The 17,995-nt window shown below is 43.6% G+C and overlaps 1 protein-coding gene across 2 annotated transcripts in view; it reads left to right on the forward strand.

Annotated features, from left to right (window-relative positions):
* tet3 (tet methylcytosine dioxygenase 3) overlaps positions 1 to 17,995 on the forward strand; it is a 52,907-nt gene that overhangs the window by 27,922 nt on the left and 6,990 nt on the right. For both annotated transcript variants that reach the window (XM_034692905.1, XM_034692907.1), the window contains exons 3-10: positions 5,364 to 8,283; positions 12,177 to 12,267; positions 14,764 to 14,857; positions 15,720 to 15,928; positions 16,662 to 16,812; positions 16,963 to 17,052; positions 17,179 to 17,316; positions 17,455 to 17,809. In XM_034692905.1, the coding sequence (XP_034548796.1) occupies positions 5,364 to 8,283; positions 12,177 to 12,267; positions 14,764 to 14,857; positions 15,720 to 15,928; positions 16,662 to 16,812; positions 16,963 to 17,052; positions 17,179 to 17,316; positions 17,455 to 17,809 (4,048 nt within the window). The remainder of the gene's footprint in view (positions 1 to 5,363; positions 8,284 to 12,176; positions 12,268 to 14,763; positions 14,858 to 15,719; positions 15,929 to 16,661; positions 16,813 to 16,962; positions 17,053 to 17,178; positions 17,317 to 17,454; positions 17,810 to 17,995) is intronic.

Raw genomic sequence — 17,995 nt, forward strand, 5'->3', positions numbered from 1 at the left:
GGAAGGCTACTGAAGTTGATCCAGCCACAGCGCCGTGTAGCCGGCACAGTAACATAGGAGAAAAATACTACGCAAGAGCTGACAACGATCTGCACAGGGGAGACGGCCATGTTTTTCTGCTCCTCCTCCTGTTTAAATTTGCTCCAAAACTCCAGCAATGTTGGAGAGAAGAGAGGAGACACCACAAGGCCAGTCAGCCAGCAAGTGGGCGAGTGGGAGCATCCAGGGATCATGAAGACACTGATGATGATAATGACAATGATGCTAAGGAAAAGCGCTGGTGAGGAGCGAATAACAAAATGACTATAGGCTGGCGGACAGGAGAGGATCATAGTCCTGTTCCTATCGAACTGGTTTGAGTTGATAACTTGCTCTCTACGTGTGACATCGACCTGCCGAGCCTCTTTCCGTTCCTGCCCTCTTCTACATCTTCTTCACAGCCGTGACTGTTTCAGTCACATGAAAGATAGAGGGACTCTCCTTCGTTTAGCTGTCGGCTTTTTCTTGTTGCCTTCCCGCTTTTCCATCTCTTCGTTCAGTCCCTTCCCTTCCTCCTGCTGCCTGATTTCCAAGTGTCATTAGATGCTCCCTCTATATTGATATCATGTAGCCAGTGCTCTTCCAATCTTCTACTCTTGTAGGTTAGCGAGCAGACATGGAGAGTTGCAAACGCCTGTCACCCTCTGCTTCCTTCAGGCAGACACCTTCCATCACAGCTGTATCCTTTGCATCTGGGAGGAAGGGCCAGCAAGAGCACCAGCAAGCCAGCCCCCTCTTCATTAACCCAACCTACCTCTGTACTGTGCACGCAGCCTTGCTGGAGGATCTACTCTTTAAACACTGAAGCTTTTTTGTTTACAGCAAGGCATCGGCCACGGTGGTGAATATGTACGGAAAGAAATAGAATTCAAAAAACAGTTATCGGTGTCGTCTGCTTCGGCCCAGGGTTGAACCGAATCGAGATGCGCAAACGTAACACAATCTCCTTAAGGAAGACCAGATCCATGTGCAGAAGGGAAAAACGAGCAACGCAACATTGCTGCTTATTGCTCCTGTCTCTTTTTCCTTAAGAATCCGTCCTGAGTTGAGATTGTGTTTTCGCTTGGAAGCCGCTGGTTCGCCTCTGCACAGAGATTCACTGTCATGGCTAAAATTGCCTGCACTGGGCATTAGTGGATAAACAAATACAACAAAGCCTTATGTGGTAGATAATCTAATACAATAAAGCAAGTAGTGTTTAAGGGCGTGGAGACAGAGAGAGGGTTTCTCATTGGTAATAGCTCTGCTGCGCTGTGCTGTTTCCTAGGCTGCCGCTACTAGCGACTATCCCTCACAGCTCTCTCTGTTTCTGCTCACTGCACACTCCTCCATTCCATCGTACGTGCCCGCTGTGGCTCAGATAATGGCCTCTCGCTCTACACACTGAAGAGAGAGAGGAGATGGAGGGAGAGGCTGCGCGAAAGGGAGGGGAAGGAGGGAGGGAGAGGGAGAGAGAGAGGGAAGGGGGAAGGTGGGGGCTGCAAAGAGAAGCCGACTGCATGTGTACTCGAGAGAAAGAAAGAGGATATTGAAAAAGGGAAGGGAGGAGCAGACAGAGATAATGAGAAAGGAAAAAGGAGAAAACAGAAAGCGTCGGTCATAAGAAGAGGCAAGAGAATGAGAAACGAGCGTGCTGCGTTGGGGGGAGGTGTGTTGTGTTTGTGTGGCTGGCTGTGTGTGCGTGCGTGAATGCATGCATGTGTACTCCGGCGCTCGTTCCGTCTGTGTGCCGCACAGACTGAGAGACATTAAAAGGAATACAACCCAACAAGACCGGATTGCTTGTAAGCTGCTGTGCCGGCAAGCGAGTCTCATGCTCCTCTCCGTCTCCTTTTCTCCTCTGTGCTCTCTGACCGGCAGTCTCATCTGGACATTCAGGACCACGTAAGTATGCGTCGCTGCCCCTCCAGCTCTGCCTTCAGCCGGCTTCATATTGTCAGGGAATCTACCTCATGTTCCTGCCTGGCACAGCAGCAAAGGAAGGGGTGGGGGATATAGGAGAAGGAAAACAGCCAGGTTTTTTTCTTTCTTTCTTTTTTTTTGTGTGGGGGGAAGAGGGGAGTGGGTACATCTGAGATTTAGGTTCAGCTGTTTGCTCACAAGTTCAGATTGACTGTAGCCTCCTCACCTCCTTAGTATCTACACATTTTGTCTCCTCCCTGTTTTTAAACAGTGTCAGTATTAAACAGCCCCTGATTTGCTCTGCTGTTTAAAGGGCTCAGAGACTCAAGTGTCAAACAGGTTCTGCAACAATCTCCCCAGGTTAGATGTGTGTTGATGCTTTAATTATGTGTCAGGGTCGTACAGAAGTGTGTTGCTATGTCTGAAGCAGATTGACACAGAAATAGGGCAGAGATAGGCTCCTGAAAAGAGCATTAGCCTCTGTCCTGGTGTAAATATTTGTCAAAGCACGTGGTCTGTGCAGCCAGATAGGTGCAAAGCGCTGCAGGTGTGAGCACAGAATTTCAATCCTGGAGTTCATCAAGATTTACAACTTTCATCCCTTTAAACGTGTCACTGAAAGTTAATTTTATAGAAGCACTCAAAGAGCGCTTATGTTTTTGTGGCGTGGTATTTGTAATCTGCACTAGCAGAGCTGAGCGTGTCTGTGAGCGCTAAGCTTAAGGTGCTTTAAACTAACGTGTCTGTTTGCCTGTAAGAAGAAGAGGAAAAGAGAGTTTCTGTGTGACTGATAGTGTGTGATTGTGGGTTGTCTGATTGTGCAGTGTTGCAGTTTCTGTTTCAACATACTGCAGTTCTCATAACTGCCGTGTCCCCCCCCCCCCCCCTCCTCCTTTCCTCTTCCCTGTGATGCCACTGATAGTGCAGACATGGGGCCTCTCACGCATTGCATGCCGGCTGTTCACTGCCACCCCCCCTGACCCCCTCCCCTCAAACCCCACATCACATCTTACCAACACCGCCGCCACCCCCTGGGACCCCCAACAGACTTACGCCGCAGAAGGTAGATGATTTAAAAGAACTGAACATACTGCCTCTCCAGTAATTAGCAACTTCAAAGGCTAATTTCAATAATATTCAAATGATGGGGAAGCTGGACATCAGGCTGACTTCAACTGTCACTTACTGAAGAAACTACAAACAGAGGCCTTTTCTTTTTTATTTCTACTTAATAACCACGGTTTAACACATTGGGGTGGGAGCTGAGAGGACAGCTTGAGGTCACTTTGTGGGTAAGGTAACATACCTACATAATTGTACCTGAGCTCAGTTTTTATTGCGTCCTCAGTCAGTAAAATATTTTGCTTGCATCATCTTTTTACAGAAGTGCTTTTGCAGTTAAAGCTGCTGTAAAGCTGGCTGCTTGTTCAGGGTATCTTGTCTGTTTGTAAACACAGAGGTCTAAGACTTATAGTGTTATAAATTAAATGCTTTGGCTTCTCTTTAAGAGGCTGACACAAAAATTGTATCAACATAGTGAGTTTTTTTTCCTCAAAGTGGCCGTTCAATCTGTGAGAATACACTCTTCAGTCACAACTCTGTCAATGATTCCTGAGCCTGCCCTTGGATCATCTTTGTATGCTGTTTTGCTCCAGACTTATTTGATTATATAGTACAGGGCATTCACCTGGCTTTAAAACTCTGTAAACATCATGGCATGCTTTGGTTTGTGGTATCATTTCTCATTCTGGCAAATGCAGCAAAACTACCTTTTTTATTTTCTACACTTTTTCCTTTTTATTCTGCCAAACACCCCCTTCATGCTCAAGTTTATTAAAGCTAACAGACTGTTTCAAATGTCACCTGACGCAAGTGGAAGAAGGTGATGTTTTCTCAGTTTTCAGTGTAACCACTAATGTTGTAATTGTCCTAATTTCGACATAGAGGGAGGAAGTGAGATATGTGGCTGCTCTGATCAGCCCCTGATTAGTGTGACCAAGTGTTAGAGAAGGTCTTTAACCTGTTCACGCTGCTGTTTGGAAATAACCTACTGTGAAAACAGTCCATTACAAATACAGATGAAATGAACTTGTTACGTTTCCTGTTAAAAAGTAGATTCAGTGATAGAGCAGGTGATTTGAGGTTTGCCAAATATCTGAAGAGGCCATTTGTAACTTTTATTTACCATATTGATCTCTGAAAGGAGAGACTTGTCAGGAAAATTAAATGCAAGCATCATTCAAACACATATTTCACTGATGTTGTATCAGGCCAATTCTTTAATTGCAAGAGGGCTTTATATCAGCAGCCTTGTACTAATTCAGTTAGGCTTGGAAGTTATTTTGCCAGAAACATGATGTACAAACCGTACATGTCATCAATACTAGACAGTGTCATTAATTATGAGAAAGATTCAACTCTTTATAATATTATTGACAGGACCCCACTTCCCCTTAACAGACCCTCCCTTTATTTGCATTTATATAATTCACTTTTGAATGCCTCGTAAAATATTTGTTCAGGTTCATCAAATGTTGTGTGCACCGGGCTCTCCCAGGAAACTGTTTAGTTTGAAAACATCACTGCCAAACTTTAACCTGTTCTGTTGACAGTCTGTAATAATCAAACACCAGTATAGGCTCTTCTTAAACATTGACTTTAAGTATTTCTAGCTCTTTCCTACCAACCGTTATCTCTGCCTAATTTTTGACTGTGCTTTTAGTAACCAGGGCAGTGTGGTCTTAAGCCCAGTCTGTAACAGATTTGTGTTATTTTTGTACCTCCTGGTCTTCAGATATTCAGAATTCCATGTTTGCCTTTTAAGGTATGTTTTGGCTGAGTACTTTCTTGGGTTTGAGATAATCTTTTCAGCCAATGGGAGTTGCACAGCTGACTTGAAGCTTTTTTCAGCTCTCAAAAGTATACTTTAGTTTGAAATAATATCAGTAATTGAGTCTGCATTGTAATTTAATGTTTGTATGTAGTTTTCTTTGCCTCTCAGTTGCCATTTTATATCTCACATCTGTCACACAGAGACATGTTATATTTCCAACTGCCTGCTTTGCATAGTCCAACTGATCTGGAACAGTGTATCCATCTTTGAACAGCAGTGGAACTTTGCCACACGACCTGTGTCTTGTAAAACACCTGCCTGTTTTGAAATCACTCCACAGATACAAAGTTAATTCAGTTTTCCTTTGCTCTGCTGACCTGACCCTGCAGACATGTATACTGTGTATTTGTAAGAGGTGATATAGAAACCCCGGAAATAAGCTCTGAATGAGGAATTGTTGTCATGATTCTTTATGATTCTCTGGAATTATTCTGGCACTCTGTACTGTGTGTGATCCTGCTTTGCCTATCAGTACTGCATTCATTTAATCCCAGTAACCTCACGACCCGTCTCCTTGTTTGTCTTTCAGACTGTTTGTGAAGTCACTTCAGTGGATGGCCCCAGAAGTGGAGGCCAGATGGAAATTGGGTCACATGACCGCCTCCAGGAAGGCGTGCTGAGCCTGGAATTGGCCAATGGGGGGAATCCATACCCAAACAATGAAGAGACTTCCATGGAAACAGAGCAACAGAGGGCTGGAAGTGTGCCCCCAAGACAGTGGGTGTCAGGACATGGCAAGGTCAGTGACACCCAACAACCATGTTGGAACGGCAGCAGCAGCAGCAGTACAACCACTGGTGAGCCTGTCCACCACGCAAACATGGAGGATGCCCACAATCTTGTGGCTTTTTCTGCTATTGCTGGCTCCCTGCCTCCTTCTTCCTCCTCTTCCTGCCTTGTGCTGCCGAACACAGCCCAGCTTTATGAGAAGTTCACCCAGGAGATGGGTGCTGAGGGGGCTCAGGCCAGAGTCCCATCAGGGACTCCTAGGGGTAGCTGTCAACCTCCGGAAGACCTGAACACCCTAGAAACAGCACTGAGCCAAGCCAAACATGGACATAAGCCCCCGAACTGCAACTGTGATGGGCCTGACTGTCCAGACTACCTTGAGTGGCTAGAGAAGAAGATCAAGTTGGCAGCCACTGAGGATCAAGGTTCCTGCAAGATGGTTGATGCTCCTCCACAATTGCAGCCTCATCCACCTAAACCACATTTACAACATCATCCTCAGCCCTACCCCCAAGTGAATGGTGGCCATCATTTCTCTACATCACTCCCCCAGCAACAACAGAGAATTCAAGGCTCTCATACAAATCAAGTGCCCTGCTCCAAACCTCCAATTCCCTGCTCTCCCCAGGTGCTTTCTATAGCCAAGGAAAAGAACATAAGTCTGCAGACAGCCATCGCCATAGAAGCCCTGACTCAGTTATCTGCTACCGGCCCTCAAGCCTCAAGCTCTCCAAGTCAGTCCCCATACAACAGTAACCTCCATCACCACCAACACACCCAGAGCCTCCAATCTCAGCCCCCCAATGGCACTAACTTGATTTCATCCTACCCCAGCCCTCATTCATCTTCCCGCTCTCAATCCGTCCCTCCAGGAGCACATACTAGCCAGCAGGCCTCAGTGTCCTGTGAGCACAACAGGCCCCAATCCCAGGGCCAGCCACCCCATGTTTCCCCTCTCCCATCTTCTACCTCTCCCTTCCCAGGTCAGGGAAAACATCCAGGCTTCAACTCTAATCCACAGCAGTGGCAGCAGAGCTCAGGCAGAGGGTCTGCACAGAAAAACCCATGGATGTGTATGAAGTCTGAGCTCCAGTCTCACTCTGCAGCTGCACCTCAAAGTAACTCAGACCCTATGTCAGAGCTCAAACAGCTACTTGGTGACACCAGTGGCAAGTTCAGCAATGCTCCTTTCAAGCTTCCAGTCACACAGCAGCTCAGAATGAGCCAGAACGGAGGTATCCAGCTACAGGACAACCCAGCATTGGCCCGGATAAAACAAGAGCCAGACTCTGGTGACCACTATCACCACACTGCCTCCATGGGACATTACGGCATGGCTAATTGTCAGCAGCAGAGTCAGCACTATTCCGGCACTCCTCTGTCTCCTGGCCAAGCAGCCATAAGCCACTCCACTCAGGCAGCTCTGCAACAGCACCTTCACTACAAGAGAAACCTCTTCTCTAACCACTCCTCTGGCGTTGGCTCACCAGGCCCCTGTACACCTTTGGCATGCCAAAACTTGAAAAAATGGTGGCCACAGATGGAGGCAGAAGGATTGCCACATCTCGCCATCAAACAGGAACCTAAGGAACCCAAAAAGAAAAAAAGCAGCCAAGGATCTCCTGTAATAAAAGCTATGAGTGGGATGCTTTCAGTCCCTCCCATGCCCAAACCCAAACAGATAATCATCAAGAAGACAAAGCAGAAAGCCTCGTTGCCAACCTTCCTGCCTCAGTCTCAGATCACAGTACAAAAACCATCAGTCCTCATGATGGACAGAGCCCCGGCCCTGACCAGCCTGCAACCAGGTTGTCCTCCCCTTTTGCCCCTCCACAGTGACTCCACTCAGGCTGCTGCTGCAGGCCTCTCTGCCCCAGCCCAATCTCAGGTATCTATTTCCAACTCCTCAATAACTCCCTCATCCATTGTTTGCCATCTGCCCCCACCCGGGGCCCCTGTAGCCCATGCAAAGTCAGACGAAACAGGCAGCCTGGTCTCCAGTAACACCAGCACCACCACACCTCAGACCTCCACATCTCCATCTAGCACTTCACAATTACCAAGTCTCATCAACATAGATCCGAAGTATGAAGATCTGATTCGCCAGTTTGAGGCTGAATTTGGGGACTCAGCCCCTGACGCAGCTGCCAGTCAGCCTATGGAGGAGACTGCTGCAGCTCCTCTGCGGGGGCATCAGTCCCTGACAGGTCCCGAAAACTTCAGTCCTGCAACAACATCGAACCCCCAGTCGGCTCCTTCTTTTCTCACCGCTAAAGCCAGCTCCATATGTCAACCAAATGATCATGAGATGGAAGTCGGTAAGGATGAGACTCCCACTGAAACAACCTTGAACCAGGCATCCACTGAAAATCCACTGGAGAAGCAGCATGTGTGTGCCCAACATCTCTCTCTAAATCATGACACCATTCTCGATAAGCAGCAGCAGCAGCAGCAGACGGGTGTGTTTGAGGATAAGTTCAGCATACCAGGCTCTCCACTGCCTAAACGCATGAAGATTGAAACCTCGGGAGATATAGCAGTTCTTTCCACCACGTGCTTCTCCGGGGATGACACACCAACGAAGGACGGTCTACCTTGCTCTCCGTCTCTCAGAGGGTTCTTAGAGTCTCCTCTTCGCTATCTGGACAGCCCCACAAAGACCCTGCTGGATACACCATCCAAGGATCTCCAAGCAGAGTTCCCCACCTGTACCTGTGTTGGTAAGTCTGTATGTCAGTGTCTTTATTTGTGTGCATGCAGGGAAATAGGGTGTATGTCCCCGCCTCTGACTGTACCTTAACATGATGCATTAGCAGTTTTAGGTATGCAATTAAGTTCTAATCAACCACTCCAAACAATATCCAATCAGCTGTCAGCTGAGACAACTTTATTTACTCTGTAAGTCAACTTGAGTATTAGGAAGCAACAATACATTCATTTTTGTATCCCTTACAGCAGTAAGAAAGCTTGCTATGTTTGAGGGAAGACTTTAAAGTAAGACTATTTAAAAATCTAAAAAAGTTCATATGTTAGTTTACCTGAGGAGCCAAACCCATAAAGGTGTCAATGTTTGTGCTTTTCTTAATGTATTTAACCATTGTAAATTACAGCTACATAAGTTAGTCATGGTGCTTTTACCATTTCATACACCAAAATTATTCTAGTTTTAATGGTTGACTTCATTATTTAAAAAAGATCTGTTCAAAAACACTTCATTTACTTGCAGCAACAGACGAATAATAACAGTTTTGTTGCAAGAGAAGAAACGAAGATATATTACGACCAGATTACCTGCAGTGTTGGCTGTTCAGCAGTGATACTGTGAAGGGGCTTGGGAAATGGACCCTTACTGTCCCTAAATGTTGAAATAATTTCACAGCAGGGGGAGAGCAGCTGCAGTGAAACACTTGTTACTGTTACTAACAGTAACAACAGGCAGACAACAAGACCCTGTTGTGGGACTTGGTCACACACTTCCCTGTCAACTCCCCATAGCATAGCTGCAAAGGAATGAGACTCCTACACACACACACACATGCATTCATACAGTATACACCCTCACTATGAGACACATGCACACTAAACCAGTTTCCACACAAGAATTCTGTGAGACTCCTCCACTTCCTGCCTTGAGCCCCGCCCCGGTGCCTCCCTGCATTAACAGGGAATGTGACCTCATATTACCTCTGAACCAGAGATACACACACACCACTGGGTGTGTGTCCACATTTTAGATTAGTAGCTGATAGTGTGGAGCATTAACATTCAGAGCATTTAGCTAATGTTGTTATCCAGAGTGGTTTCTACTCCATGGTAAAGTAATGTCATGCACAGAGGCCAGGGCAACTCAGTTTAATGTTCCATACAATCCTGTTTCAAAATACATAATAAGCTGTTACAGACCCAGACAATGCAAAGTCCATCAACTGTAATAAGCACTGTAGTAATATCAACCACAGGCACACGCAGGACAGAGATCAAATACACTTACTCACTTGAACACACACTTATGCAACAAGTAAACATTAGTTTAGTAGAGTTGTGCTCTTTATTTTGACGTGTGCTGCTGACCTCTTGGCCAGGCCGCCCTTGTAAATGAGGTCTTGATCTCAATGGGACTCATCTGCTTAAATAAAGGTTAAATAAAAATAAAAATAAAAAATGTACACAAAGCTCACACAGACAAACCATCCTCCTCTTTACATTGACATAAACGTAATCTGTCTTCACTGCCTCAAAATGCCTCTGCTTCAAAAGTGTTTCTACACAAGCAACACACCCACAATCTCAGTCTGCTGTCTGCGTGATGCAAGGGTATGAGAGTTCATGTGTGTTTATGTAGACTGGAGGTTGTAATGAGTAATACATTCTCATGCTTTTGTAATTATGACTTGGCTTCAGCTTCAAAGAGGATGTTCTTTGAGTTTGTCCAAAAATGCTTAACATAAAATGTGTTTGATTTTCAAAGCTCTAAAAGAACTGAGGGCCTGGTTCTCAAAAAGATTTTGCCACAAACAAGCCAAAGAGACATTGTCTAATTCACAAAGGGCGCGCAATGGGTTACATGCACTACAAACTGTACTGCAGAGCAAAGAGCATCTCTGTGTGCAGGGGATGTTTGCATACAGTTAAATGAGCCATTATGCATTCATGTGGAGAAAAGTATGCCCCTTGCTATGCAAATGAGCCTCATTTGTAAAAAACAAAAAAAAAACACATTTATAAATTCACAAACACTGATGCTAACAGCCACGCTCTTTTTACCGCCTGCTAAGAGCTGATGGTAAATGTGCAGCAGTTTTTTTAAATTGTTGTCACGTTCAAACTCTTTAGTGATCAAGTAAACAATGCCATCACTAGATGACCTAGAAATAATATATCCATATATATAAATGACTTTGACATTACTACCTTTATAAAACCAGGACCTAAATCAACCTGAGGCTAGCTGTGGTTCAGCTCCTGCACATACACACGACAGAGGGTTCCTTTTTTTTATTTCATGCTGCTTTATGCTAGCTCGCTCTAGGAAGTAAGCTGTGTATAAAATGTGAAATTTGTGCTGCATACATCATAAAACCACTCCACAATAAAACTTTCCCTCTCCATTTAGCTTGTCATATACACTACCAGTCACAAGTTTGGACACACCTTCTCATTCAATGGTTTTTATTTATTTGAACTATTTTCAACATTGTAGATTAATACTGAAGACATCAAATCTATGAAATAATCTGGTTCTGCCATAATCTGGATTACAACAGTAGTCAAATAGGGCCATCCATTGTGTACTAACCCTACATCTGAACAACACAACTGATGGTCTCAAACACATTAAGAAGGCAAGCCATTCTACAAATGAACTCTTGACAAGGCTCATGTTAATTAGAAACCATTCCAGGAGACCACTTCATGATGCAGACTGAGAAAATACCAAGAGTGTGCAAAGCTGTCATGAAGGAAAAAGGGGGCTACTTTACAGAATCTAAAATATAAAACATACTCTGCTTCTTTTAACGCTTTTTTGTTAATTAAATAATTCCATATATGCTCTTTCATAGTTTTGATGTCTTCAGTATTAATCTACAGTGTTTAAAATACTCAAAATAACAGAGTGCACAGAGCTGCAGAACTTTGTTGGCATTTTGCACTTAAATGTCATCAGCAGAATTTGCATTGTGAGTTAGACCTTGAGACGGAGCAGATAGTGAGGCACATAATGTTCCATTTTTGTTATTAGCAGCTGCAATCCTTTCTTAATATCAAAAAGACAATTACATTTTTTGCATATGAAGGGAAGTCAATAACTTTTACAGATACACATTTGAATGAGTTCCACTGGGCCAAAAACCTTAGCGTTGAGAAGGACTCTATGCTGATAGAAAGTTAGGATCTGAGGTGATGTGCAAAAACATTCAAAACATCTTGGTTAGATTTGTAAAGAGGAATCATTTGACACTGCCCAAACATGATGTCAAGTCAGGTACAGTCAAAAGAGATACTGGATTTGAAAGCAAATGTTTTGAATCATGTCTTCTGTGTCAGTGTTCTCCAAATCGAGGAGCTATTTTAAGGGAACACATTCAGCAGGCACAGAACACCAAAGTATCTGTGATCACAGTCCCTGCTCCTGTCTTATTTTCAATTTCCATGTTTTAAAGAAGAAGATGTATTTTATTGAACCCCAAGAGTAAATGCATTTTATTCCCTAAGCTGTTGATGCTTATACAGGCTGAAATATACACACATGCACAAACAGGACAATATGAGCATGCATGAATGGAGAGATGTCAGAGTGAGGTTGCAGTCAAGCTACAAAACACTCAGTGGTGAAGGGAGACAAATTGGTTCACTTATCCCTTTGTATTTAGGTTCATGTTGTCGTAAGTGTTGAATGAACACAGATATTAATTTTAAAATAGAGAAAAAGACTAAATAATAGCAATATCACAATATCCATATTAGTCATCATTCAAACACACCAAGAAATAAATACAGTATAATTTTTTTATAGTTTACCCTGATGTACATTTCTATGTTAAAATGTATCACAATACATTGTAAGGTACACTTGAGTCCTGCTTCTCACCCTGTCCTGTTGTGTTTTTTCTAGAACAAATCCTCGAGAAGGATGAAGGGCCCTACTATAACCACCTGGGATCTGGACCTACTGTTGCTTCCATAAGAGACCTAATGGAGACGAGGTGAGTCTTTCTCTCTGTCCTTTCCTTTTTTTCTCTTCCTCCTACATGCTCTTGATTTTTCTGCCTCTCTTCCCTCCTCCTCTTCCTCCTCCTCCTCTCTCTCCAACTTCCCTCCTCCTCACATCATGTCCTTAGGGAATCTGTGACCCAGAATCCAGTAGGAGGAACAGGAAGTATCAGCATCATCAGCATATCAGAGTCAGAGCGAGGAGCATAGGAGAAGCAGCAGATGAAAGCTGAGAATGAAAGGGATTATTGAAGAGAGGAAAATACAAATAAAACCACAAAGAGATAGAAAAGAAGACAGGTGGAAGGGAGGGAAGAGGAGAGGAATACAGTCTTTAGTTGGAAGTAAGATAGAAATGCTGCATTTTGTGCACAAAAACCAAGTTCAGTTTGTATTATGTAACATTTCTCTAGTGTTAATAACAGAGGACAATGTTGTTGTCAAAAACCTCATACAAAAAGAAATTTGCTCTGTTTAAATCCTCAGTTAAATTAAATCATCTAAATAAATAGCAGTAGCTATCAAGAATAATTAAATCCATGTCACTAATATGCTAACAACTGGACTGCCATATCAAAACAATGCAATGTTTTTGCCTCTTTGTCTGCAATGAATCAAAAACCTGGTGATGAAAAGACAAATCAAACTCAGCTTAAAGCTTCATAGTATGTAGAATATACTTGATAGTATTTACTCAGTGCATGAATTTCCCAACAAAAAGATCTCCACACGGTAACTTGGATAACTAAAGTGCAGTTTCAGATCTGAAAGAGGCTGCTGAAAGATTGTTTCAAAACAAACACTGACTCGAGGTGATCTATTGTTGGTTTTGATGAAAAACGGAGGCCATGTTTTTTGAAACTCGGATTACACAACTTAACGATGAATACAAAGGCAGTGTGCTCGATGTGCACCTCTCAATGATCACTGAACTGAAGCACGCATTAGGCTGTTGTTCACAGAGAAGCTTGATAACTTCTCATTAGTCTCTGAAGAGCACAGGCTGAGTGAGGGGGACGTTTGACCACCACTCTTTGTTGTCAGAGAGATGATGCAAGAGTTAAGGCCACAATGTCCCCAGCTGACCTTTGACCCACCCCTGACCTGGACAGGCCACCCCCGTGGTGACAGAGCCTACTCCCTTCTCACTCTCCCATCCACCTCAGGGTGATTCCCATTCAGCCAGAGCTCCTTGTATTCACCGTCAAGCAGGATCTACTCAGGCCTGACTTTTTCACAATGGCAGGCAGGAGACGTGATATGAGCTGTGAGTGGGCATCTGACAGGTTCCACTGACCTGTCCCGAGAACAGTGCAACCTTCAACCTCCATTATTCTCTTATACACCCACCACTCCAACAGAGCTGCAGAAACATACACACGGACCATTAGGACTACTAAGAAATAATCAAACCAAACTCTGCACTATTTGCCAAAGCAGGTGTTCACAGACACGTACACGAAAAACACCCAAAACAAACAGATATGTGTTTACCCAAAATAAGCTTGTGCATGCACATGTGGACACAAACACTAGCTCATATTCCAAAGGAAAGGCCCTTCTGTTGGCATCATGGAGAGGCTAGTGGGTTCTTGTTTACTCTACCATACCTGTGTGAATCTCAGCAGAGCCTTGTGAACACTCCTCATCAGCCAGTACTGCTGATGTGGGTCTGTCTTAGTCCTAGTTGCCACACAGTAAAACACTTAACATAGACTACTTTTGGCACAGATAATGAAACCGTTTAAGGACAAAAGAGACTCATGCAATGGTTGGGTTTCTTGATGAGGGATGTCTAAAAAGGAAATCATTGACTAACTTCTGACCTGCTGGATTTTGTCTTCTGTTATATTTCTGATGCACCAATCCAGCAATCAGCAGCTGCTGAGCTGCTGTTGGACTCTTTTAATTGATCATGTATTGCCAAGAGTTTTTTCCAGTGAGGACCATTGGCACTAGTTGACCATTTGGACATCTGAGCACATTTAATTTGGGCTGTCAGATCTTAAGGCTTAGTCAAATAGGAGGTTTTCCTTTTCCTGTGTTTATTTTTGGTGTAAGCCACATCAAACAGATTCACAACTTAAAAATGCATGCTTACTTTGCTGGGCTTCTCTGATGTTTTTGTAGTGAATATTGGCACAGAGCACACGTCCAGCTGGCTGTCAGCTGGAGTCTCAGTGATGTGTCCAAGTGTAACTTAGAACGAAACATGTGAGTCCCAGAGGAATGATGCAACAAGTTTGACCAGTCAGCTTCTTTTGGCGCCTTTTCTTTGAGGTCGTCTTGTTGGCTCTGACACACAGGAGTGTGTGTTTTAATATGTGTGTTTAACTTTAGTCTAGTCACATTTTAGCTTGGTGATTCACAGCCCTAAAGACATGCATTTATTTCCGCTTTTTAATTTGAGGAGACACTATTCTGCCTCAAACGCTCACTGCTCACGTGGATAAACATGAGAAAACTAATTTTCCCCCTTCTTTTTGTAGGTATGGAGAGAAAGGCAATGCCGTTCGGATTGAGAAGGTGGTGTACACAGGCAGAGAGGGAAAGAGCTCACGAGGATGTCCTATTGCTAAATGGGTAAGTGGTTTCACATTACATCACATTTGTCATGTGGGTGAAGTTTTGAAAGATCCTTGAAATGCTTTTGTTTTAATATAAGTGACTGCAGTGGGACAAAGAGCAACAACAGCTTAGAGAATCTGACTCAGTCTGTCAAATGATTTTTAAGCCAGTGAAGAAGTTAGAGGAAGCCTGGTTCTATTTAAACTGAGAGAAGAAGAAATACAGAGATGTATACCACATGAAAAATACAACAGCAAATCAGCAACAGATTTATGCCATGTGTGCATGCATGTGTGTTTGTCTGTGCCTGTGTGTGTAATGAGGGGTCCTGCAGCTACTTCAGGCCAAGTTTGTCACCTACAGTGAGCGAATCAGTAGGAGGTCCAAATCTTTAACAACTACCCAGTCTCCCCTCCTGGGCCACCCCTGACGGATCCTGCTAATGACTTTATGGATCCAAAATGGTCATTCTGCTCAGGGAGGGAGAGTGTGGGTGCTGGGTGCTGTGTGTGTGTGTGTGTCGGTGCGTGCGTGTGTGTGTGTGTTTGCTGGAGACAGAGAGGTGTTGTTAGAAAAGGGAGAGGGGTCAGGCTTCCACACAACAACAAAAAACAAACTCTTGATAAATCTGATGTTTTGTCCACTTGTGTCTATTTATAGTATAAGAATGATCCCATTCTATAAAAATATATACAAACATACATCTTTACATTCAGTAAATACACCTTACAGCATTCTGTGGAGTTTCTGTTGGTTTTCCATCAGACCCTATGTCAAAATCAGAGTTGTGGAATTTAAGGGTCTAAAAAGAGATTAAGATCCAAGTTGTTGCTCTTGTGTTTGTGTAATAGCTAAAATAAGTCTGATTTCCTTCCAGGTGATCCGTCGCGGTAGTGATGCAGAAAAGCTGCTGTGTCTGGTGCGTCACCGTGCTGGCCACCACTGTGCAAACGCTGTCATCATCATCCTGATTATGGCCTGGGAAGGTGTCCCAAAGGGCATGGCTGACAAGCTGTATCAAGAGCTTAGCGACACCCTCACCAAATTTGGCAACCCCACCAGCAGACGCTGTGGCCTCAATGACGAGTGAGTGTCTGACCGATACCCTTTGACCTTTGTTTTCCTACATGCAGGTTTATAGACACTCATTAGGCAGGCAGGTTGTCAATATGTCAGCACTACATGTACATGAGAGTCTCTTCACTGAGCCTGTATGTTCATAGTAGAGTATATGCTGCACTATTTCATCTAGAGCCTTCTTCATCAGAACTTTCTGAGAGAATTTTGACACAAATGAAAGTAGACTAAAATGTGTTCGGTTTATTATCCAAAATGTAATTAGGTCACGGTCCATGTCCTAATTTAGTTCTCATGTAAGTATCTGCACAATGGATAGGAACCAAATCAAAGCCAAAGAGTGTGTTTGCACAAAAAAAATATGTATACATATTTAAACATAACACTGTCTTTGTGATACCTAACATCATTTCAGTTTACTATTTGTGTGTTGACACAATTTTGTTTAATCTTGGTAAGAAAAGAAATACGTTTTTCCCTCTTCCTAGCAACTTCACTGTAGTTACACTTCTATGAACACAAACAGTGGTGTGAGCAACCTGTCTGTCTTTGCTAAATGTATGCATATGTCTAACCGTCTAACACAATGTGCTCCGTCCTTATCCTAATCTCCTCATCGGTATTTCTCTCTGGTGCATTGTGATATAGCACACAGCATAGATAGTGTGTATTATGAAGCGTGTGCAGGTTACACATCATTTCTCCATTCAACTCAGAGTCTGCTCATTTTCTCCCCCTGCAGTCGTACCTGTGCATGCCAAGGAAAAAATCCTGAATATTGTGGTGCTTCCTTCTCCTTTGGCTGCTCCTGGAGCATGTACTTTAACGGCTGCAAGTACGCCCGTAGTAAAACACCACGCAAGTTCAGGCTTCAAGGAGATCGCCCTGAAGAGGTACTTGTTATGTCAGAGAGACCAGTTTTATAGCATTCAAACAGAATATGTAATGAAATGTTAAATAATTCATCATAACTGTTATTTTGAGAGGCTATTTTAAAGCTCTGTGTTTTGTCCTGATCTGTGAACTGTGTTTTTGCTTCTTAGGAGGACAAACTCAGGGATAACTTACAGCTTCTGGCAACTGACGTGGCTCCTTTGTACAAGCGACTGGCCCCACAGGCTTACAGTAACCAGGTTTGTCATACAAGGATAAAAAATAACATGTTAAGTGCATGACTTAAAGAAAGGGGAAATGTCTTCATTTAATGTGTTTCTATCTCAAAAGAATCTAAGTAAATAAAGTTATGTCCTCTTCATCAGTGCCAGACAGAGGCGAAAGCTCCAGACTGCAGGCTTGGCTTGAAAGAAGGACGCCCGTTCTCTGGAGTCACTGCTTGCATGGATTTTTGTGCCCACGCTCATAAGGATCAACATAATCTCTACAATGGCTGCACGGTGGTAAGATAACTCACCGTACTCTTAAACTTGTGTGTTGCTGAAATTTTTATGCAAATAAATGGCATGGAGTTTTTTTTTGCTGTAAAAGAGTTCACTTAACTGAAGTAAGATATGCTGTTGTTATCTGTTATCTGTTAGGTGTGCACTTTAACTAAGGAGGACAACCGGAAAGTGAAGGAGATCCCTGAGGATGAGCAACTCCATGTTTTGCCTCTATACAAGGTATCTTTGACTGATGAGTTTGGCAGCGAGGAGGCCCAGCGCATGAAGATGAAGACAGGAGCAATCCAGGTGCTTCAAGCTTTCCGGCGTGAGGTACGCAAATTGCCTGAACCTGCCAAGTCTTGCAGACAGCGCCGACTGGAGGCCAAGAAGGCAACCATGGAAAAGAAGAAAATCAAACTCATGCAGCAGGCAGGGGAGACGCCAGAAAAAACTGTTGTCAAAGCTGAGGCCTGCATCACTGGTTCCCCTCAACCTCAAGGCAATAAAGGTAAATTTAATGTTGCTCTTGTCTATATTCTACTTTTGCTGTAGTCCAAAGATAGCAGGACTGTTGGGTATGTTACTATAAAATAACTTAGGCCTTAACTTAACAGTTTGAACCCTCAGCCACTTTGTTTCAGACCTTATATCTAAAGCCGTATTAAGTACTAAGATGTATTTAACTTTCATTTGA

The sequence above is a fragment of the Notolabrus celidotus genome, chromosome 9, assembly GCF_009762535.1.
Source record: "Notolabrus celidotus isolate fNotCel1 chromosome 9, fNotCel1.pri, whole genome shotgun sequence".
NCBI lineage: Eukaryota > Metazoa > Chordata > Actinopteri > Labriformes > Labridae > Notolabrus > Notolabrus celidotus.